Below are 25,136 nucleotides of genomic sequence, written 5' to 3'. Positions count from 1 at the left end.
TTGTTAAGAACAGAATGTCTAATATCTGATTTCAAGTTATTTGCACAACCCCTGTGTAAACCCATCTGTTGTAATGAACTTTCAATAGAGGTTAGTTGGAATAGATTTTAGTTGGTGGTATTTTGGGGGAGCGAAGGTATCAGGGTTTTCCCCATGACAGGGTTATTCAGCATCAAGATGGAATCAGCCTAAATGCCCACCAGTGATAGACTAGATAAATAAAACAAGGTACAGAGGCTGGGCACAGTGACTCATGTCTGAAATCCCAGCACTCTGGGAATCTGAGGCAGGTAGATTGCTTGAGCCCAGGAGTTCCAGACCAGCCTGAGCAGGCAACATGGCAAAACCCTATCTGTATACAAAATTAGCTGGGCATGGTGGTATATGCTTGTGGTCTCAGCTACTTGGGAGGCTGAGATGGGAGGATTTCGTGAGCCCTGGAGGTGGAGGTTGTGGTGAGCTGAGATTGCATCACTGCACTCCAGCCTAGTCTACAAAGTAAGACCCTGTCTCAAAAAAATAAAAGAATAAAAAAAGAAAATGTGGTACATATACACCATGGAATACTATGCAGCCATAAAATAAACGAGATCATGTCCTCTGTAGGCACATGGTTGGAGCTTGAGGCCATTATCCTTAGCAAATTAACACAGGAACAGAAAACCAAATATTGTATGTTCTCACTTATAAGTGGAAGCTAAATGATGAGAACACATGGACACATAGAGGGAGAACAGCACACACTGAATCCTTTCAGAGGGTAGATTTTGGGAGGAGGGATATGATCAGGAAAAATAACTATTAGGTACAACAAACTTCCATGACACAAGTTTACCTTTGTAACAAACCCTGCAGTTATATCATTGAGCTTAAAATAAAAGATTTAAGAATTGCTAAAGAAACAAGAGGGGACAGTATGCATGTGCTGGCTGCATGTTTCTTAAACTAATTAGTCAAATGACATGAAAACATAGAGTTTCAAATGAGTAAGATAATTGTTAATCTTTATTTCCTGTGTTCTTCTAGCCTCAGAAAAAAATATTTAGGGAGACAGTCACTGGAATAGAAATTCTGTGAACCTGATTTAAATCTTAAAGTTCACTTCAGCTTCTAGCTGTGTTATGCTTGTAAAGAAAATATGAATATATTACCTAATCAACATAAAATTTAATGAACTGATGGACAGTTCATTAGTACTAGTACAGTCAGTGATATTAAAATAGGCTTAGTAATATTTTTTCAAATTTTATGCCAAAGTATTATGGCCAGAAAACTTAAATTATTTCCCTAGTTTCTTGTACCACTAATTTGGTGTGTGTATACCTTATTGCAGTACCTTCTTATCATTGAAATAATTTGTTTGGGGGACAAACCAAATTTTATGCTCCCATAATTAGGAATTATGCTTTGTGCAGTACTTTCTATTTCTCAAAATTCAAGGCCTAGCACTTTGGCTGGGCTTATAACTAATCAATTGTTTGCGGTGTATAACAATATTTCAAAATATCTATTAACCAAAGATATACATATTAATATAGTTCTAAACTTTTTGAAATATATATAGTTGAATTGCAAAGCTCAGTGTAAGCTATTAAATCCAGGTACCTATAAACCATGTAGCATAAACATGGTCCCTTTGTATGGCGGCTGCTTTAGAAAAACTCAGAACTCAATTGAAAATTAAAAATTCTGTGATTCTATTACAATTGATTGCTTCACTCCACCTGTATATGAGAAGGTGTGCTAAATGAAAATCAGCCTTATGAGTCGTGGACATCTGCAATCATTTTGATAATTCCTAGTGTGCTATCACAGCCAATTTCCAAGCAATTTGCTACATGACCAAATTTATGATAAGTTAGTTGCCATAAAATCTTTACAGTTAAGTAGGTAGATGTCTGGAGTTAAAAAAGAGATAGACGGGAACTGATTTCACTCACCCAGCCTCTTACAATTAAGATCTAAGAGTATCTTCAACTAATGTGCCTTTACTATTCTAAAAAACAATTTTCTAGGAAGATGTCATTGAAAATTACTTCAATAGAAGACTACAAAACTTAAAAGAGATAGTATGACAAGACTTGTTACTATTCAAGTCTCAAGATATCCTATCTCCAACCCTTGAACCCTGTCAATGTGGTCTTGTATGGAAAAAGGGAATTTGCAGATGTCTTTAATTAAGATTCTTGAGATTATCCTGGATTATCTGGGTGGGCCATAAATACCTTTCCAAATGTCTTGTCATAAGAGGGAGGCAGAGGAAGATTTGACTACAGAAGAAGGCAGCATGATAATGAAAGCAAGATGCTATGTTACCAGATTTGAAGATGAAGGAAGGAAACATGACCCAAAGAATGTAGGTGACCTCTAGAAGCTAGAAAAGGCAAGAAGCTCTTTCTTCCCTAGAGTCTCCAGAAGGAGTCATCTCTGCTGCTACCTTCACTTTAGCTCAGTGAAATTGATTTCAAAATTTATGACCTCTAGAACTGTAAGAGAACAAACCTGTGTTATTTCAAGCCACTAAGTTTGTGCTAATTTGTTACAGTAGCAACAGGAAACTAATACGCTTACTTTGATATCCATGTATCTTATGTGTCCACCAGTCCTAAACTCACATGCCACAAATTTGCCCAATCCTCACTGAGCCCTCTATTCTCATCAAAAGATTTTTAGGACGGGCGTGGTGGCTCATGGCTGTAATCCCCACACTTTGGGAGGCCGAGGCAGGCGGATCACGACGTCAGGAGTTCGAGACCAGCCTGACCAACACGGTGAAACCCCGTCTCTACTAAAAATACAAAAAATTAGCCAGGTGTGGTGGCAGGTGCCTATAATCCCAGCTACTCAGGAGGCTGAGTCAGGAGAGTTGCTTGAACCTGGGAGGTGGAGGTGGCAATGAGCCAAGACTGCACCACTGCACTCCAGCCTGGGCAACAGAGCAAGACTCTGTCTAAAAAATAAAAAAAAAAATAAAAAAATATATATATATATATACACACACACAGCTGGAAGATAGTAGAGCAATGAAAGAAAAAACAAGAATAAACAAAACATAAACAAATGTAGGTAATGAAAGAATCAAGTCCTTAAATGAAAAGAGATTACCTCATGTTGGAGAATATTAATGAAAAAAACAAGATTAACATTTGAAACATAATATTTAGACCTATTTAGGTTATTTACAAAAGAAATAACCATACTGCCCTTAGCATTCTCTTCTGCAAAATTAAATATGAGAAGCCAATTGATCAGCCCTTCCAGAATCCAGAGAGAAAGGTTATAAACTGAAAAGCTTTAAAACCAGCAAAACTATAATTTAAAGGAAAGGCAAAAGGAAAAATGCCACCTATCTAACCTTTCCAAGCATAATATTAAAGAGTAATTCCAACCAAATGAAAGCTGAATAAATGTAAAAAAGTAAAGGGAAGAAAAGAAGTAATTCAATACCATGAATAAGTGTTCAAAAGTCATAGTTAATACACTGAGCTTTCAATTATATATCAAGAATAGTGCTAAATAATTTATATTACCCTGTGCTATGGTTTGTATGTGGTGTCTTTTCCAATATCTATAATAAAACCTAATTACCAAGTTGATGGGATCAGAAGGTGGAGCCTCTGGGAGGTGATGAGGCCATGACAGCTCTGTCCTAATAAATGGGATTATGTACTTTTATACAAGGGCTTGATGAAAGGAGTTCCTCCACCTTCTGCTACTTGAGAACACAGCACTTTTCCTTTAGAGAGGACACAATGTTCAAGGCACCATTGTGGAAGCAGAGACTGGACTCTCACCAGACCAAGTGAGATGAAAGCAGAGACTGGGCTCTCACCAGACCAAGTGAGATGAAAGCAGAGACTGGGCTCTCACCAGACCAAGTGAGATGAAAGCAGAGACTGGGCTCTCACCAGACCAAGTGAGATGAAAGCAGAGACTGGGCTCTCACCAGACCAAGTGAGATGAAAGCAGAGACTGGGCTCTCACCAGACCAAGTGAGATGAAAGCAGAGACTGGGCTCTCACCAGACCAAGTGAGAGCACCTTGATCTTGGACTTTCCAGCCTCCAGAACCATGAGAAAATAAATTCCTGCTCTTTATAAATTACACAGTTTTAAATATTGTGTTATAGCAGCACAAAATGAACTAAAACAGCATATTTAACTCTCAGGCATTAAGCCATCAAATATACAAACAAATGGGATTGGTCCTATTACTAAAGTTGAAGAAACAGATTTAGAGAGACTGATTTCTTTCTTTTTTTCTTTCTTTTTTTTTTTTTTTTTTTTTTTTTTTTTTTTTTTTCCGATGGAGTCTCCCTCTGTCACCCAGGCTGGAGTACAGTGGCATGATCTTGGCTCACTGCAACCTTTGCCTCCCAAATTAAAGCGATTCTCCTGCTTCAGACTCCTGACTCGCTGGGACTACAGGCATGTGCTACCACACCTGGCTAATTTTTTTGTATTTTTAGTAGAGATGAGATTTCATCATGTTGGTCAGGCTGGTCTCAAACTCCTGACTTTAAATGATCCACACACCCTGGCCTTGCAAAATGCTGGGATTACAGGCGTGAGCCACCACGCTGGCAGGGAGATTCATTTCTGTTGATAGGTCATATGGCTAGTAAAGTATGGAGCCTACATTGAAACCCCAATCTGTCTGATTCCAAAGGCTATGCTCTTGATTGCTAGACTAGTCTTCCATATGAAGGAGAAATACAGATGGGAATATTTTTTAGTCATTAGAAAATTAATATATACTTAATGTATTAAATTTGGTGAATAAAAAAACTCTGACATAAAAAGAAAAATCATTTATGATCTCATTGTCTACAAATTATTGTTAAATATTTTAATAGCTGCCAAAAGAGAAAATAGTCTGCCAAATGCTCTTCTTGTACTTTCCACATCTTTACATATAGTCATAAGGTATTTGTTTCTAAATGAAATAATGAAGTCACATTTACATATTTTTTTTGTAATCTGGCTTTTCTTTTGTTGCCTTCCCCCCACCCCCCACCCCGCTCCAGACAGAGTCTTGCTCTGTTGCATAGGCTCTGGAGTGCAGTGGTACGATCTCGGCTCACTGCAGCCTCTGCCTCCCAGGTTTAAAGAATTCTCCTGCCTCAGCCTCCTGAGTATCTGGGACTACAGGTGAATGCCACCACGCCTGGCTAATTTTTGTGTGTTTTTAGTAGAGATGGGGTTTCTCCATGTTGGCCAGGCTGGTCTTGAACTGCTGGCCTCAAGTGATCTGCCTGCCTCAGCCTACCAAAGTGTGCTAGGATTACAGGCGTGAGCCACTGCACCCAGCCTGGCTTTTCTTTTTCATAACATACCACTAATAGGATATTTCTTAAAGTCTATCATGCTTATCTTGAAGATAAATATCAAGGAGCAGATCTGAAACTACTACTCAGCCCTCCTCGTAAATAGTTTAATTAATAATAAGATGTCATTACATGCTTTTTATTGATCAGTACTGTATTATTTAAAAAGAACTGAAATAATGTTTAAATTCAGTGAACATATCTGTGCCCCAAATAAAATAGTGGTAAGTATATTTTGCAAATCACGACATTCTAGAGATGAAGGAGGCATTATACTATTTGTATAGCTACTGTACAGTTTAAACAGCACCTCCATATTCTTTATCTTATTTGATGTTAATAAGAGGGTATCAGGCAAGGTGTTTCTATTTCTATATTATATATGAAAAAATGACAGTATTTATACAAAGCCAGTGGCTTACTAATTGGCAGCCTAGAATAGGTGCCTCGAACGCTGTGTCCTCTCTAAAGTGTTCTGGATTTAAACTACTGCTTTTATAGTATATCTTACCTGTCAATTTTATGCCTTTCTACTCTTTTTTTATTATTCTCACATTTTGAAAAATTAAGGCTTATTTTATGTTTTCCATGTCACATAAAGTGGTTAAAAGGCCTAGTACATAAATTAATCTAGAAAGGATAAAACGTATAGCAATTTAAGATTTTTGAAGGGTTTAACATAAAGCAAATTTAACATAGGATCTATGTGTTTGCTCATCCTCAAGGAACGCATGCACTCCTGAATCTCACACTTACAACAGAGATTATGCTGACATTTAATGTGTGAAGGACTGAATTCTGTAGATTCATTAGAACAATTTCTACAAGATGGTATTACAAACCTTAGATGAATGGTGATTCTAAAATTTCAGCAACTTTAATCTCATTTGATGTTTTTAGATTGGTTAGTAATCAGCACTCACAAAGCACAGTCATCTATTTCACAAACAGAAACAAATTCCCGGAGATTAAAAGTTCTTTAGCTTTCAGTAGCAGAGACCAGCTATATTGTTATCTAGAGAACTGTATGTTCTTGAGATGTTAATGAGAAAAAGAATGGTCCTTTAGATTACCTTTTACTTTCCTCCTTTTTGTACACTGATAGACTATCATTGAAAGTCTCATGAAATTCTATTCCCAGCAGATTTTCACCTTTATAATAATGCATGGCTCTGGTTGGTTTTATGTTTTTTTTTTTTTTCCCTTGAGTTAATTCTTACTTAAGCAAGAGTATGTGATTTTACAGTAAAGCCAGTTTGCAGCTAAACAAAACCTGGGCTGGGCAATCCATAAATAAGTTGTTTAACTATAGACTAAAGAACTTCTAGACTTCTATATGAAACAATTTCAATGGAAACAAAAGTTTTAGAATTTTGAAATTAACCTTGGTAGACAAATAATATATATTACAGAATTAGAAGTAAGAGCCAGTTTGTTTAGGGTAATTTTTACCTTAAACTATTTTAAATGAATGCCCTACACAGCATTTCCATTCTACTCAGGGAAATAAAATGTACAAATATCAAAAAAAAAAGAATTAACACAAATAAAAATGTTGTAGCATCATTAATACGGGTGGAAGGCATTTCATTACTAGTTTTCTTTATATAACTATACATCTAGCTATAACTAAACCGGGGATGAAGGAGACAAAAGGAGCACATTTTATCTTGATTGGTTTTCTGTCAGTTGGTTAACAGGTTTCTACTTCTAACATGGAGTTTATTTTTATTTTTTATTATTATTATTATTTTTTGAGACGGAGTCTCGCTCTGTCGCCCAGGCTGGAGTGCAGTGGTGCTATCTCGGCTCACTGCAAGCTCCGCTTCCTGGGTTCATGCCATTCTCCTGCCTCAGCCTCCCGAGTAGCTGGGATTACAGGCACCCGCCACCAGGTCTGGCTAATTTTTTTGTATTTTTAGTAGAGGCAGGGTTTCATCGTGCTCCAGGATGGTCTCGATCTGCTGACCTCGTGATCCGCCTGTCTCGGCCTCCCAAAGTGCTGGGATTACAGGCGTGAGCCACCATGCCCGGCCTAACATGGAGTTTATTGATGCATTATAGTAAGGAGTGTAAACTAAGTGAGATAACTTAGATAACTTAGGTTAATATAGCTAAAATGCTTTTAAAATATATTTAAAGGTAATTTTTAATTTCTCAGGAGTACCTAGTTTTATAAAGACATGAATGTATGTTTTGTTATGATTTTATATAGGCAAGAAAAACATGATTCCGAAAATATTGATTATCATGAAATTATATGGTAAGGAGTCTGCAGTTATTTTTTAAAAAGATCTTCAAATTCTTCTGTCAGCTCTTTGCCAAACCACTCAATGACAGATTCAGGAAATGATAAAGTCACTTGCCTAAAGGGGGAATGAAATTTTATCATTTTATTTTTAAAAATAATACTAACTTGGTGATTTATTTTATACTTTGAATTATTGGTAATGTACGTAACATTTTCCTAACATGTACTTAAGTCCAAATCAATTTTCTGATATAAATTGCATTTGGAGTATTTGATATCATTTTTCTTCATTTAAAAAATGTAATAGGTACAAAGAAGGAATAAGAGAATTTTGATAATTTTTAAAAACTTGAGCACATATGCCTAGGAGACTAAATTCCATTAAAATTCATACTGGGTTTTATATTAAAATGAAAATTTTTGCTGAATAAATACGGTATGTTGAGCAGAAATCAGTTATGGGTTACTGTGCACCAAACATATATTGATCTCCCTTCTGGAAAGTGAGGGTTGGTAGAAATTCTCATTAGATGGGTACATCGTAGAAAAAAATGTGGGAAACATCAAAGTGTTCATGTACCACCATAACAAGATTTTAAAATTGGTCCCTTTATAGTTCAGTTTTCACTGAGGCTGTAACCTGATGGCAAAATAATAGCTGCCAAGAGCATTGACATTCCAAAGTGAAGAACAGATTCCCTAGACCAGGTTTGCAAAGAAAATTCTAAAAATCAGTGTTGTTATTCACAGCCACTTACTAACCTAGATGAGGTTATAAAGGGAATTTATTTGGGTAGAGGTGATAGTGTTCTCTGAGACCTCCTTGTCCTGCCATGGGGAATGAGGTGAAGGGTGGTGATGTTAGCATCAAGGAGACCACCCAGAGAACTTGAAATGTGTACTGTATTTGGGGAACACCTTAGGTGCACATTGAGAAATGTCTAAAGCTCAGATTGCATGGCTACGTAGCTATTTTAAGTGAGAGGGTGGCTTCACATCGGATATCTGAATTCCAATAATTTGTTGCACTCCCAGAGTTTATTGGGACATAAGATGTGAGACTTTGCCACAGACTACATAAGTGCTACAAAGTAGGAGGAGTTGGCCATAAACCATTTTAAAGGGATCTGGCTCCAAATTCTCCCTTAGAAGGAATGACAGGAACTCTAAGAGGGAGCAGATTGATAAGAAGATGGCAAGAGAGGATTGTTTGCCATGAGAAATATCCTAAAAACCTATAATGGTCCCAAAGAAACATCTTTGAAGGCCATAGTGTATCAGTGCTAAATGAGTATAATACCAGCTAAATGACACCAAATGTCAGAGGTGTTTCAAAAAGAGCAACTCCATCTTGAGTAGGGGTTGGGTAAAATAAGGCTGAGACCTACTGGGCTGCATTCCCAGACAGTTAGGCATTCTAAATCACAGGATGAGATAGGAGGTCAGCACAAGATACAGGTCATAAGGACCTTGCTAATACAAGGGGTTGCAGTAAAGAAGCCGGCTAAAACCCACCAAAATTAAGATGGCAATGACAGTGACCCCTGGTCGTCCTCACTGCTCATTATACTCTAGTTATAATACATTAACATGCTAAAAGACACTCTCACCAGTGCCATCACAGTTTACAAATGCCATGGCAACATCAGGAAGTTACCCTATATGGTCTAAAAAGGGAAATAATTTTTACCTCGACACAAGATTAGACATTTTAAATTTCTATAAATTTTTGTGAGTGCAAGTGACTTATGAACATTTAATTAAGAGTAACAGAAAAGTAATGGTACTTAAATGGATTGGATGTTCATGTCCCCCAAAATTAATATGTTCAAGCCCTAACCCCCAATATAATGGTATTTGGAGATGAGACCTTTGGGAAATAATTAGATGTAGATGAGGTCATGAGAATGGGGACCCTATGATGGGATTAGTATCTTTATGAGAAAAAGCTGAGTCTCCATTCCCTATGTAAAGACACAGCAAGAAAGTGGCCATCTGCAAGCCAGGAAGAGGGCCCTCCACAGACACCGAATTTGCTGACACCTTGATCTTGGACTTTCCAGCCTCCAGAACTGTGATAAATAAATTTCTGTTATTTCAGCCACCCAGTCTATGGTATTTTGTTATAGAAGCCTAAACTTACTAATATAGGACCTATGGAAAACTAGTCCTAGTGAGTTTAAATGAACAATTTAAGAATGAAATAAAGGCACATGGTTTTTGCCTCCAGTAATTATCCTGAATTTAATTAATTAAACTATCTGATAAAAACATTTCAGTGTTGTTCAAAAATATATTTTAGGTAAAGGATAAATACAACAATTTCTCATCATTTTATATAATTGGAAAGTGAAATTAACAATGTCAAAGAGATATTCACTAAAAAATCTCTAAACACTTAAATTGCTCCTATTCTCCACTGAAACTCTTTTGTTTCCTTCACTCTGCTGCCCCCTTTTATTGACATTCTTGGTCTAAATCTATTTTATCCTGAAAGCACTATTTAACAGTTTTGTAATCAAGTAAATCCATATTTTTTCTTTATTGGCCTGCTTATATTACTTCCAATGAAATCCATATAAAAGGAATTCTAACGTGATAATTTTACAGTATACTTTGGTCTTTTGAAGAGGCTCTCAACTAACCTGCAATGTGGGGGATAATATTCCTAAGAACTCCATGAGGCTCTCCATACTTTTTGCCACTAATTTAAATGCCTTAATCTTTGAGGCATCTCATGGGAAACACATCTAAAAATAGCAGGAACTTTTATATGTAATGTATTTTATCCTATATGGTTTAACTTTTTTTTTTTCTGATTGGGAAGAGAAGGGCATAAAAAGAAGCATACATCTATCAAGGAAGTGACAAACTGGAGCAAAAATCAAGTATCATGTAACCAGAAAACATCTGATAATTACCTTCTCTGGACATTGTAAAAAATAAAGCATAGCCAGTAAATGTTAGAACCTCCTCTCCATTTCTCTTGTGATAACAGACGTAGATATCTCACTAAAGTAAGGCAGTAAAGCAGACTTGATTTTAAATCATCTTTGTTCCTTGCTGGACAAAGCAGTACATTTTTTTTTTTTTGAGACAGAGTCTCACTCTGTTGCCCAGGCTGGTAAAGTAAAAGTTGTAGACGTTTTGTAAGTTTCAGTTACTATGAAGATTAATGAGATATGTATTTCAATTAATAGTAATTATCATTCATTCTATTTCTCTTCTTTCTTCTTATAATTAGCACCTGCCTGTAATATCACACGGGTTTTGGTTGTTCTTCCAAGAGTTCCATGGAACACTATATTGTTTTCAAGAATCACACTGATATAAAATTAGAAATGCCTAGCTTAATTGAGTTGTAAAATTAAAACTTTAAGATTTTTACAGGTCCACCATCTATATTTTATCCATTTGCCATACATTATGCTATAGAAATTCATAATAAATGATTTTAAAGTATTGTTGACCCAAAATTGTTTGCATTAAAAAGTACCCAAGTACTAGGAATGGACAAAGATTTCATGACAAAGATACCAAAAACAATTGCAACAAAGGCAAAAAATGGCAAATGGCATCTAATAAATTACAACAAAAGAAGCTGTCAACACAGTAAACAACCTACAGAATGGGAGAAACTTTTGCAAACTATGCAGCTGACAAAGATCTAACATCCAGCATTGATAAGCAACTTAAACAAATCCACAAAGAAAAAACAAACAACTCCATGTTTGGAGTATGTGTGGAACACTCCAAAAAGTGAGCAAAGGACATGAACAGATACTTTTCAAAAGAAGACACATACATGGCTAAGAAGCATATGAAAAAAAGCTCATCACTGATTATTAGACAAATGCAAATCAAAACCACAGTAAGATATCATCTCACACCAGTCGGAATGGCTATTAATAAAAAGTCAAAAAATAACAAATGCTGATGAGCTTCTAGAGAAAAAGGAATGCTTATATACTGTTGGTGGGAGTGTAAATTAGTTCAACTATTGTGGAAAACAGTGTGGTGATTCCTGAAGGAGCCAAAAACAGAACTATTATTTGACCCAGCAATCCCCCTACTGGATATATACCCAAAGGAATATAAACCATTCTATCATAAAGACAAATGCATGTGTATGTTCACTATAGCACTATTCACAATAGCAAAGACATGGAATCAACCTAAATGCTTATCAATGGTAGACTGGATAAAGAAAATGTGGCACATATACAACATGGAATACTACACAGCCATAAACAAGAATGAGATTGTGTGCTTTGCAGAAACATGGATGGAGCTGGAGGCCATTATCCTTAGCAAACTACCACAGGAAGAGAAAAACAAATATCACGTGTTCTCATTTATAAGTGGGAGCTAAATAATGAGAACACATGGACATATAGAAGGGAACAACAGAAACTGGGGCATACTGGAGGGAGGTGGGTGGGAGAATGGAGAGAGTCAGGAAAAATAACTCAGGGGTAATAGGCTTAATACCTGAGTCACAAAGTAATCTGTACAATGAACTCCCATGACACGAGTTTACCTGTATAACAAACCTGCACATGTGCTCCTGAACTCAAAATAAAAGTTAAAAAAAAAGTGCCCAAATCTACAGATCCCAAAAGCTTTCAAGACCACATGGACCTTTGCTGATCAAAACAAGAGAAGAAACAAATTCACTCATCTACATTTATCACACAAGTCTGCCACTTTTAATACTCATATGTTTCAGTGCCTAAAGGAAAATTTATAACATTAAATATATATATGTATTAGAATAAAATAAAATTTAAGTTTTCACCATAAGAAATTAGAGAAATAATAGAAATTTACATGCAATGCAAACAGGAGGTAGGAGGTAATAAAGACAAGAGTAAAATCAATAAAATTAAAAAGAGAAAAATAAAGAAATAAAATGAAGTAAAGTTATTTGGACAACAATAAAATTGATAGAACTGTAGCCAATTTACAAAGAAAAACTAAGATACAAACTATAAACATAAAAATAGGTGGCAACATTCCTACCAAAAGGAATGCTATGAATGATTCAATGCCCATATATATTCAATTTAAATTTCTTGACAGACTAAAATTACCAAAACTAATTCAAGAAAAGCAGGTAACTTAAATTGCCTCATATCTGTTGAGAAAACTGAATTTGTATTTAGAAACCTTTCAGCAAGAAAATCTCCAGCTTACATGGTTTTACTGGATATTTCTGCCAACTATTTAAGGAAGAAATAATACCAATTCTACCAAATTTTTTTCTAGAAAATAGAAGAGAACACTTTCTGGCTCATTTTATGAACCTAGATTATACTAATACAAAAACCAAATCAACACTACAAGGAAAGAAAATTGTAGGCTAGTAACCCTTATGAACATAAATGCAAATATGCCCAACATAATACAAGAAAATTCAATGTAGTAATATATAAAAAGGAGGAGGTAGTACAACTTAGTTGTGTTTATCGCAATAATGCAAGACTGGCACAACATTCAAAAATCAATCAGTTTACTTCACCTTATTAACAATTTAAGAAATAAAACTTATATGGTCATCAAAACATGGTGCAGAAAAAACACTTGACAAGTATAGCATCTATTCATGTTAAAAACTCAGCAAACTTAAAAGACAAAGCAACTTCATTAATTTGGTAAAAGACATCTACAAAAACCCTACATCTAAAATTAAAGGTGAAATATTGAATGCTTCACCACCCTTTCCACCGCCCCAGTCTGCTCCAGACTAGGAAGAAAGCAAGAATGTTATTTTTCATCACTTCCATACCATACCGAAAAATCTTAGGCAATGCAATAAGAAAATCAAAAGAAATAAGTATTATACATATTGGAATTGAAGAAACAGAATACTTCTGACAGTTATTAAAGAAGACTTAAGTAAATAAAGATATGTACCCTTTTCATGGCTAGAAAACTTAATATTGTTAAGATGCTAATTCTCCTTAAATTGGCCTACATTTTCAACAAAATCCCAGTCGAAATCCTGGCAGAATTTTGTGTCAATGTTGACAATTTTATTCAAAAATTTTTGTGGAAATGCAAAATACCTAGAATAGCTGAAACAATTTTGAAAATAAACTCCAAAATTGTAGGAGTAATGCTAATTGATTTTAAGAATTATTATTATTAAGTCATAGTACTAATGAAACTCTGCTATTAGGTAACAATATTGAAGTATAGCTCGATTGGACAGAATAAAGAATCTAGACTCACATAAATGCAGACAAAGTAGTGAAAACAATTTGATAGAGAAAAAACAGTTTTCCCAAGAAATGGTACTATAAAAATTGGAGATTCATATACAAAAATAAGCTTGACCTATACTTCATGCCTTATACAAAAATTGATTCAAAGTATGTCATAGACCTAAATAGAAATGTAAGTCTATAAAACTTCTAGAAGAAAAATATAGGAAAAAATCTACATGACTTGGGTTAGTGAAAGAATTTTTAGAAATGACAACAATAATATGATCCATAATGAAAAAATAAATTAGACTTTGTCAAAACTGAAAACTTTTGCTTGGTGAAAAGCACTGTTAAAGGACTGAAAAGGCAATCCACAGAAAGAAAGGGAAGGTGTATAAGTTACATTTTCCTAAAACGTTTAATCCAGAATATGTATAGGACAATATAAACAAAGAAAATGATATAAACATAGGGAAGTATTTTAAACAAACACATTCACAATGAAGATACAGTAAATGAGCACGTGAAGATATGATCAATATCATTACCCATAAAGAAATACAAAGTAAAACTACAATGATATTCTACTGTAATATATTGCTGGCGAGAATGCAAAATTGTATAGTCACTTTGGGAAAACAGTTTTTTCTAAAGCTAAACATACTGTTACCATATGACCTAGCAATCTCACTCCTAAGTGTTTACCCAAAAGAAATGGAAACATAACTGCACTCAAAAACTTTAACTTGATATGTTTATAGCAGCTTTGTTTATAATCACTAAATCCTGAAACAACCCACAGTTTATCCATTCAAACTGTGAGTAGATAAACAAATTGTGGTACATCCATACAACAGACAGCGACTCAGCAATAAAATGGCAGAACTATTGATTAATACAATATGAATAAGGATTAAATGTTTCTACTAAGTGGAGGAAGCCATGTCCAAAAGGTTCAATAGTTTATGACTCTGTTCCTATGACATTCTAGAGAAGGTGAAACTATAGCAGCGGCAAACAGTGCAATATTTGCCAGAGTTTGGAGTCTGGGCTCAGTAGCTGACTACCGACAGGCAGTGTGGAGGAATTTTTGGATAATGGAAGTCTTCCATAAGGAAATGTGGCATTGGATACATGACTTAAATCATAAAATTTTATACCACAAAAAGCACATTTTGTTAAATGTAAGTTTAACAAAATCAACAAAGATGTATGGGAAACCCAACAGAAAATGCAGTTTGTAGCAAATTTATTTATATAACAAATAAATCTCATAACCACGATAAGCTCAGTGGAGAGAGGGGACGTGCCCTAAGTAACTTTAGAAAATAGTGTTTTGACTGAACTGTAAAGCTAAAAATAAAAATAATCCAAACAATGTACTCCTCTTGGTAAAGTTGTTTCTCACAGAGTAATGGCTTAGCAAGTTTTAAACTACATGTATGGTAGGGTTAAACAAATAAGCAAAGATATTTCAGATATTGATAGTCTTAGTTTTCACTGTCTGAGAAAGAAGTAACAAATAAGGGTGAAGCTTAGAACAGTGTTGTTTAGATTGGAGGTATTAGTATGAAGATAGAGGGTAGACAGATATATAGATAGAGACAGAGAAATAGATAAGTAGGAAGGTAGATGGAGACATGCATACATGCAAACATATATGCATACACATGTACAAAAGTAAATATAGATGTGTGCAGATAAATGGGTTAGTATACACACATATTTTTTGCTCTGTTCTCTTAAGAGGGCATATAAACAGTGATACCCCAGTAGCAATGAGTATAACTAGTATCCAGATCTTGGTTTTAAATATCAGTCTTCAATGAAAGGAATCAGGGCTTTTTGGAGAAGTGGTTAATTCCAGGAGTGGAATAGGAAAAAATACAAAAATACAAGATTAGATTAATGCATCTTGTAGCTGTAAGTAAGGAAAAGCTTCCCCCTGCCTCCTTCCCCCGCTCAAAAAAAAAAAAGCAAAAAAAAAAAAAAACAAAGAAAAGAGAAAAGAAAGAAACGTCAAAAGTAAGATTAAGCCTAAAAGTGTTCCCAATGGCCATTAGCTCCTGGGAGCAGTGTATTAGTTCATTCTCACATTGCTATAAACGAATATCTGAGGCTGGGTAATTTATAAAGAAAAGAGGTCTAATTGACCCACAGTTCCACAGGAACAGGAAGCATGATGCTGGCATGGGCTCGGCTTCTGGGGAGGCCTCAGGAAACTTACAATCATGGAGGAAGGCAAAGGGGCAGCCAGCACATCATGCAGCCAGCACATCATGCAGCCAGCACATCACACAGCCAGGGAAGGAAAATGAGAGCCAGGTGGGAGGTGCTATACCCTTTTAAGCAACCAGATCTTGCAAGAACTCACCCTCATGAGAACAGCACCAAGGGAATAGTACTAAACGATTCATGAGAAACAGTCCCCACTATCCAATGACCTCCCACCAGGCCCCACCTTCAATACTGGGCATTACAATTCTACATGAGATTTGGTGGGGCCACAGATCCAAACCATATCAAGCAGGAAACCAAAAGATTAGCAGAAAAAGTGGTATCTAAACAATATCTGTGGTTTAGTTAGTTGCACTGTGCTTATGTTAATATCCTGTTTTGATAACTTCAATATGGCTATATAAAATGTAAACATTAGGGAAAGCTGGGGGGAAGGGTAATTCAAATTATGAATTATTTTGACAACTTTTTTCTTGTAAATCTGAAATGTTCCCAAAAAAAGTTTAAACATAGTATTTTTAGGTTCATATCTAGTCTCATAAAACCAAATGTGGCAACCTTTTAAATCAGAACTTACCACATTGGTTTGAATTTAGCTTCAAACCGTATAGTTTGACAAAATAATTTCATAAGAATTACAACTGTACAATTAAGATAGAGGTTCAAACATGGGAATAATGATGAGTTGTAGCAGGAAACAGATCCCAGTTGTTTTTGTCTTCACTTTGAAGAGCACCCCATACAAGAGAGAGAAGCAGAGCACTTAGAGCTAAAGATGAAGGAACCTGTGTGAGAGGCTTAAGGAGGGAACAAGTTTGTGAATAGAAGGACGGGTGACAATCATCTTAACCATACGGAAATGTCCTGCCTCACACACTGTCATAGTGAGGTGACAGAAAGCCTTACAGGGAAGTACAATTTCATGATGAATCTGTTTTATATCCCAGTCTAAGGAAAGAATGTTCTCGTAAATCAAAATCAGATGAGAGAAGAATAAGCTACGTTGCCAATAAAGCTAAGTATTTTTGAAAATTCAACCTGTCTACATGTCTCTCTAAATCAGATTTTAAAAATCTAGATTAAAAACATGACTAAATGTAAGAAAAGTTAATCTGATGCCTTTAATTACAATACACCATTTGACTAGTTTTCTGAGTTTAGTGCACCTATCTTAAAAATTTCTACGACTGATTCTAGATTACATGAATTTTTGTTTGAAAATTTTCTCAGTATGCAAAAAGCATTGAGAAAGAACAAAAAGGAAATGAACCTAGATTATAAAGCTGAACTCTTGCATGTTGTAGGAGAGAGAAAGAAGCCTAATATTTGAAAGGGACTAACTCACTTGTTTCTCTGTTATTGTTGGCAGACAGTGTATATGTAACCCCGTGATTCTGAGAGGAGGTACTATTTGATACTGATTTCCTTCTGCCAAATGACTAAAATAACATTTTATAAAAAACCATTTCTGTCTCTGAAGCATATGGATCATATATTAAAAAAAAAAAGACCAAGTCCACTAAGTCATGAAATTAGAAGTCATTGAATATCTTGAAGGAAAACCAAGCACAGTTGCCCACAGTCATTCTAGTATTCACAATATCTGGAATGAAACAAAATAAGAACCAGAAGGGAGTGAGATCTTGAAGAGTTTCTTCTGATCGTTAAGTTGTATTAGGTTCAGTTGTAACCACTGTTACATGAAAAGGTCTTATTTCAAAACCACTAATGACCTTTCACTGAGGGTTCCTGAATCTAACCCTTTTCTGCTGTGAAGGGACTACTGTATTCACTGTGAATATTTACTTTCCTATATGTGAGTCGCACTCTTGATTAAACACACAGCAGTCAGCCCACAGGTGAGGAAAGGTACACAGAAGGTGCATGTGTCCCCAGGTACTAATGCCTCTCTCTTTCAGCACCTTTGACCATTTTCATACTTACCTTTTCAAACAATATTTTCAGACTGGCAACTAAATGAATGCCTAGAACAATATGTACATTTATTCAATATCTCCAAAGGGTTGAACAATAATTCAAGAAGTTTACTACTGTACTAATGGCAACAACAAAGAATAACCCACCAATAAAATACAATATGATTTACATATTTTAAAATGATTACTAATTCACAGTACTAAGAATACTATATCTGCTGGGGTTAAAGTGCTTTCTTTTTACATAACTGAAAAAGTATTACTACAATGCCTTCCATTCTGGCTTATTTAAAAACAAAATAGCAGAAATGTTTCAATTAAGAGACAGAATGATAAAATACATTAAGACATTCTGTTGCTTTATTATTACAAATTGCCACCAAATAAAGATGAAAAGCCAATCCAAAGTTGCTGTGAGTGAAGTTGATTCCCACTATATCTATAATAGGAGTATATAAAACACATTATCTTGTGTGGATTTACTTTTATGTTTTGTACATGATACTTTGTAATAGTCTTTTTTTTTTCTGGTTCCTTCTAGCATAATTACCCAGAATGTCTACAGGACATAAATAAAAGTGTAACTGAGGAAGAATATATTCATAACTGTGTGGTGTAAGACTGTGATGCTGGCAAAGAAAAATGGGCCCCAGGAAGCAAGTTTTACTCTGCCTTTGATTACAAATGCATGTCCAAAGGCTACGAGTAAAGTCTTACAAATAGCTGGAGACTATTTAGAAGAAGCTGATGCTGGGAGATTGACAGCATAAACTCTGAGATCTCTTTTTAAAAATTATTGCAATCCCTTCCTTTTTGATGAATCAGGCTGAGCTACTTCTGATTACAAATAATTTCTACTGATAGAAGAATTCTAAGGTAGATAAGGGTCGGATGTTGGTGTGTGTGAGGCAGTACTGAAAAATGAAAAGTTGGTAAGTAATGACCTTTAAGTGACTCCTTTCTTTCTGCTTTTTCCTCTCCACCTAATTGCAGAAATAAATGACTCATTAAACTAACTATGATTCATACTGCTTAAACATAATTTCTGAAGACTTCACCCTAAGGGTTAAGGAAAGAAGTATGTTCTTAATGCTTGTCATTTGTGATAATCTAATGACTTTCTTCTTCTACTGTTTGTTAAATAAGTTGATTAATTAGGAAAAACAAAAAAAAGAACATATAGTTAAACATCTTTTTTTTTTTTTAATTTCAAGAGTGCCTTAGATTTAAAGTAATACTTATTTAAATGGGCACACTGTATTAATGTTAATGGTGTAAGTATAATGTCAAAATAACAGATAATTTTATAATAGTCTCAAAAACTAGCCCATTCAAGAGAAACCAACATATCCAGAGAGGTGTTCTAACTTCTCACTTGGAAAAATGCAAGTGATTCTACAAATTGAAGTCTTCTTATTTTTCTAGCTATTATGATAAATTAAGAACTTGTAAACCGAGATGGCTTTCTCAAAATATCCTCTTTGCTGACTTTTACCTCCTATTCCATTACTTTGTCTAATTGCAGAGTGAGTATGAATCCTATACATCAATGAAATACATGTTTCAAGAGGGCAGGGTTTATGACAATGATATTTATTACTCTCTGACCAGTACCTGGAAGTGGGACCCGGGACACCAGGTAGGAAGCCACTAGGGAAGTTGGCAGGCAATGATAATGTAAGGTATGAGAGAACCTGAGCCAAGGATAATAGCAAGGCTTAATTTTTTTTAACTTTCCTTTTTCTGTACTAATAAGAGGATGAGTTTCTACTCACTGAGTAGACACTTGGTTACAGGAATCTGGGGTTCCTGCATACGTTGTGGGTTGAGACATAAATTCAGAAAAGAGTCTGTATATAGAATGTAATTAAAACCATTATATTGGATGTTATGACCAAAGGAGAGGCTATAAGGAGGAAGGAGAAGAGTTTCAAGAATTTAGCCCTGGAATATTTCTGGCAAAGGCGATTGTGTCTAATAACACCCATATATCTAGTAAGATGAGAGGAGAGAATTAGGCATGGGATTTAACCATATGAAGGTCATTGTTTACCTTAATAAGAGCAGTTCAGGCAGGGCATTTGAGAAAGAAACCTAATGAGTGGATACGGAGAGAATTGAAGGAGAAGAAATGTATATAATGGGTGTAATACATGTTTCAGGAGTTTTACCATAATAAAGAAGAGAAGTTACCAGAAATTGAAGTAAGTGGGTTTATGAAAATTTTTTGCATGATACAATCTACTTACAAATAAACATTATGCTAAGTACAAGAGAAAATATATTTCCCCTTGTGAAACTTTTGTTGTTTCTCAAATTTCTTTATAAAATTTGGGACTGTTATATATATATATATACATACATAAATGCTTATGTATTTATTGTATATATATATATATATATATATATATATATATATATATATGCATTTGTATTAGTAATGGATACAAACTTAACCTCCCCTCTAGAAGCAGTGCATTGGGCTGCTGAAGGCCAGGGCTTTTGAATTAGACAGAGTTGGATTCAAGCTTTGGCACTGGTACTAAATGAAACTGTGAATAATAGCTCATCTTTTTGGGATGCTTCTATGCTCCAGATACTCTTCTTCGTGCTTTATATGCCAAACAATTCTCAAGAGACCCTTATAAGATAGGTGCTGCTATCACACTCACTTAACGGGTTAAAAAAAATTGAGATGCAGAAAGATTCAGCAAATTGTGCTCAGTCACACGGATCCTATGCCGAAAGGCTAGATTTAAGTGTATGTTTAGCCACTACACTATAGTCATGTTTGCCCAGCCCCTAGCTTAAAAGCAATCTATGGTTGTTATAGTGGTATATTTTTAAAAATTAACAACATGTATGCATGCCACTTCAAGGAAAAAGTTAAATTTAATTTTTCCAATCCAACTCTTATTAGTTCTACAGAAGCTTCAGTAAAAGTTGAAGCCATAACAGCATGATTCATAACTTTTGTTGAATCAAAGTGTGTAAAGTTCAGACAATGTAGTCTTGTGATAGTGAAAAGCAATCTAAAGTATGAATAACCTTTTAATAATATTTGCTCAGTAAGTCATACTGCAGATAAACAATCAAAGTCAGATTTCTTGGATGGAAGTTTTTGTCCTGGGAATTACTTTCTATAGGAAAAGACAGTTTTGAAAATAATCTTGCCTTATCAACAGCCTCTCCTCCCATGAGATGTGTTCTCGGTCTGCAATCACTCCTAGGTAATATGCTCTGAATTCATTTCTAATTTATGGAGTGCTTTTCTTTCGCTACATGTAATCCACTGCTAAAAACCAATGCATTTATTTTATTCTAGTTAGGCTAAAATGCTATATGTCTCATTGCCCATAATAGACACTGCCTAACATACTGCTGCCTGACTTCGGTGCTCTTGAGCTATTCTGAGGCAAACTCATGAGTCAAAGCATCTTTGTAAAGATACTGCTGCTAAGTTTTTCTCGTTTAATTGGGGTCACAAAGAATAATCATACCTAGGCATTTTTTTCTCTCTTTGTGGTAGAAATGATTTTGGAGTTACACAGGATCCTATGTAACTGTCGCCTTCTGGCTTTTAACTCCTGGGAAAAGTATTTAATTTTTCTGAACCTCAGTATTTTCATCTGGAAAAAGGGGATGATAATACTGTCCTAGAAGGTTGCAAACACAAAAATAATACGTATAAAACATTTGGGTAGAATATCTAGTACCTCCAAAAGAACTTCAAACCTTCGCCTGTTAAATGGTATTCTTATAGGATAATTTGCTGTGAAGATTAAATTAAACAAGGTATGGATGATGTATATAGACACTCAGTAAATTATTATAATAATTTCTATACGTTTGTATAATACCTAATGCTATTTTAGGTAAGAAATATGATATCGACATGTATCTTACTTTTCATACTGCTATGATTAACATTTTCTGTCAGTCAATAAATATGATAGACATAGGAAAAGGTGTCAAAAGGGTAGAAAAGGGAACAGGATTAAAGTTAACTCTAATCCTATTAGAGGTCAAAAGGAAGGGCATCATCTAAGAAATGAATCTATAGTAAATAAGATGCTACTGTATGAAAAAGGGGGATCAGTTGATGACAAAACAGGACAAAATCAGCTAACAATTTTTACAAGAAAATTGTATTCTAAAGAGGCAGGTGTATTCTAAAGAGACATTATCTATTAATAAAAAGAATTTGAGCTCTAGGGACATAGAGATACCTGGGTTTAGATCCTGACTTGGGCAAGTACACTGTATAGTAATTTCCTCCATTCTAAGAGAGCTATTATAATATTATAATAATATATTCCTACAATGTGATTTATATCTGACTAATATATCAAAACTCAGGCTTGCAATAATCTCTTAATTAAATCTTGCTTTTGAAAGATGGTCTTACAGTCGAGCACATAAGTAAAATACACTATTGCACCAAAGATAAATTTCCTTCTTAATGTAACAAGCACACTTAAACTACCTTAATCACTGGGGCCCACCTAACCCCATAAATATAGAAAGTAATTTTAACATATTATGTATGTTTATCTCCTACAGAAATGTAACCATTTTTCCATGATTCTTGTCTCTTGCTTGTATTTAACTTTTCTATACTTTGTAACTGAGAGTAATGAACTACCTATCTCTGTGGCTCTCAAAAATGGTAACCCTTCTATATCAAGTGTATAAGTTCAGATGTTATATATACTGTATCAGGACTGCTAAATAAGGAGGATCTAGGGACGTATCTTTAACAAACAACTCAGTCAATTACTACCCACATTATAAAATAAGAAATTACTTGTCAACAGAAGAGCCTGTCTCTTGCTTGAGAACATCAGATTAAAGAGATAAGCTTGGCCTTAAACACTGGCCTTTTTAACACTAAATTCTGACCACTGGGGTCATATACCTTAAGATAGAAAATTACTTTAAACTATATTGATATTGATTATGTAAAACCATTTTACCATCCACACTTGCTGAGATTATACATAAAACATAACATTCATCTCTAAAATAGCTAATCAAAAGTACTTAAAATGGATTCTTAGGTATGCTCAAATACAAATCTTTCATCTTCAGTTTTCTTTATTTGCTTCAGAAGCATAGCAAATAATTGCATTTTTAAAAAATCTTGTTATCATGGTAATGTTTAATAATCCCAGAAATATAATTTAAATATTCTATAAATGTTTCTTTTGAAAAATGGGCATATAAATAGTAACATTAGACCACACAATGCGTAGAATATAATAGTAATTACTCCCAAATAATTATACTCAAATGAACAGAAAGAGAAGACAATAGGCATTTGCAAATTTAATCATTTACCATGCTGGCCTAATTACTTGATACCTTTTTTCTCTATAGTGAAATATAACCACCTCACAATTAATAAAACAATAATGGTAACTTTCAACTGCAAAATGAGATCTTGAAATCTTAAGATGAAATTAAGATTGTTAAACTAACAATGATGGAAAATAGCTGCATTTTAAGTCCTAATTCAGTATTTATCTGAAGAAACACAATATATAAGTAAAATTTTCCTGCATTGATTACTTTGTATGAGTAAACAATATGTTTTGTGTGCCAAAATTTAACAAAATAATTATGTTATAACTTTTTTGCATAAAAGTTCCCAGAAAGTTGTTTTTTGTTTTTTGAGATGGAGTCTCGCTCGGTCACCCAAGCTGGAGTGCAGTGGCGGCGCGATCTCGGCCCACCGCAAGCTCCGCCTCCCGGGTTCACGCCATTCTCTTGCCTCAGTCTCCTGAAAGTTTTCTTATAATATAGATTTGTAAAGAATCATCATTAACACACATATACTTATATATAATTTCTAAGACCACAAGGCATAAATTCACATTTGTATATAATTTTCAAGACCACGTGAAATGAAGACCTTTCCATATAAAGCATATTCAGACAACTTAATGTTTATGTTGTAATGACTATTAGAGCAGTTGACTAAAATGATTCAGACAAGGCCAAAAAAAAAAAAAAAGACTAAATCTTGTTATGCATTGCTTCTATTCAACAGAAAATTATTCAAAAATAAGCTATCTTCTAAAGAAAGCATGGATTTAAAATAAAATCAATAGTCAAAATTATTTTAATTTTTTATAGATAGAAATCAATATCGAGATAAAAAATCACATGATAACTTCAGTTAGAATTCTGAATCAAATTACATATGAAAGTAGGGACAACTAACTTGCCTCTGTGGGGTAATACGTTGTTTCAAAATTAGCATGGATTTAAGATTTCACAATATTAACTCTGTTTAATAGTTATATTGAAGACCCACTAATTAAACATTTAATTAAAACAATATTTTCTGTTAAAAATGTCAAAACACACAAACGAAATTTTATAAATCAAGTTTCAAAAGAGTGAAAAGCTTTACAGAAATAAGCATTATACTCACATAGTCTCCACAAAACATTTTGATGGTAATCGTTAACTTCAGGGATGAAAATATTTGATCAATTGCATAAACTTGTTTCACTGTGAAGCCAGAAAGAATTGAGGTTCACTGTGAAATCAAATGTAAATATGTTCACTGTTCACCTCAGACTCAGGCAAGAAAATGTAAAAGCAAATCTGGATACAGCATGATTTGAGATACTGTATTTATACTTAGTTATCAGTCATAGGTGAGTAGGCAGAATTATTGCACAAAATAAATAGAACCATTAACCTAATCCCCAGTTGTATGTTGATTTAAGACACATAAAGTAGCCAACTAATGAAAGAAATGTAATCTTTCGAAAAAGCTGATGACTTATGGAAAGCTAAGTTGATTAAACACAAAGTTAATGATTTATTTTCTGCTTAATTGTTGTTAACATGGAAACTCCTTCAGGTGCTCCAGCCCTAGTTTCCTATCTTAAATTGCTAGGTTCTATGTGTATCCATACAATTTTAAAAAAATATTTCAACTACTATTTATCTGCTCTTATATTAAAAAGTAATGTATTTAGGGGCTGGGCCTGGTGGCTCATGCCTCTAATCCCAGCACTTTGGGAGGCTAAGGCAGGCAGATCACTTGAGGTCAGGAATTCGAGACCAAGCTGCCCAACATGGCAAAACCCCATCTCTACTAAAAATACACAAATTAAAAAAATATATTTTAAATATATTTAGAAAAGAATTCATTATCC

The 25,136-nt window shown here is 34.5% G+C and overlaps 1 protein-coding gene across 1 annotated transcript in view; it reads right to left on the bottom strand.

Annotated features, from left to right (window-relative positions):
* The window catches only part of ANXA10 (annexin A10), a 97,159-nt gene extending 72,577 nt beyond the window's left edge, over positions 1-24,582 (bottom strand). The window contains exon 1 of the mRNA XM_003257944.4: positions 24,401-24,582. Coding sequence (XP_003257992.1) covers positions 24,401-24,418 — 18 coding nt within the window. The 5' untranslated portion in view covers positions 24,419-24,582. The remainder of the gene's footprint in view (positions 1-24,400) is intronic.
* Between the last annotated feature and the right edge of the window lie 554 nt (positions 24,583-25,136).

This window comes from Nomascus leucogenys, chromosome 7b (assembly GCF_006542625.1).
Source record: "Nomascus leucogenys isolate Asia chromosome 7b, Asia_NLE_v1, whole genome shotgun sequence".
Taxonomy (NCBI): domain Eukaryota; kingdom Metazoa; phylum Chordata; class Mammalia; order Primates; family Hylobatidae; genus Nomascus; species Nomascus leucogenys.
The sequence above is the reverse complement of the archived record's forward strand: the minus strand, read 5'-3'. Positions and strand labels throughout refer to the sequence as shown.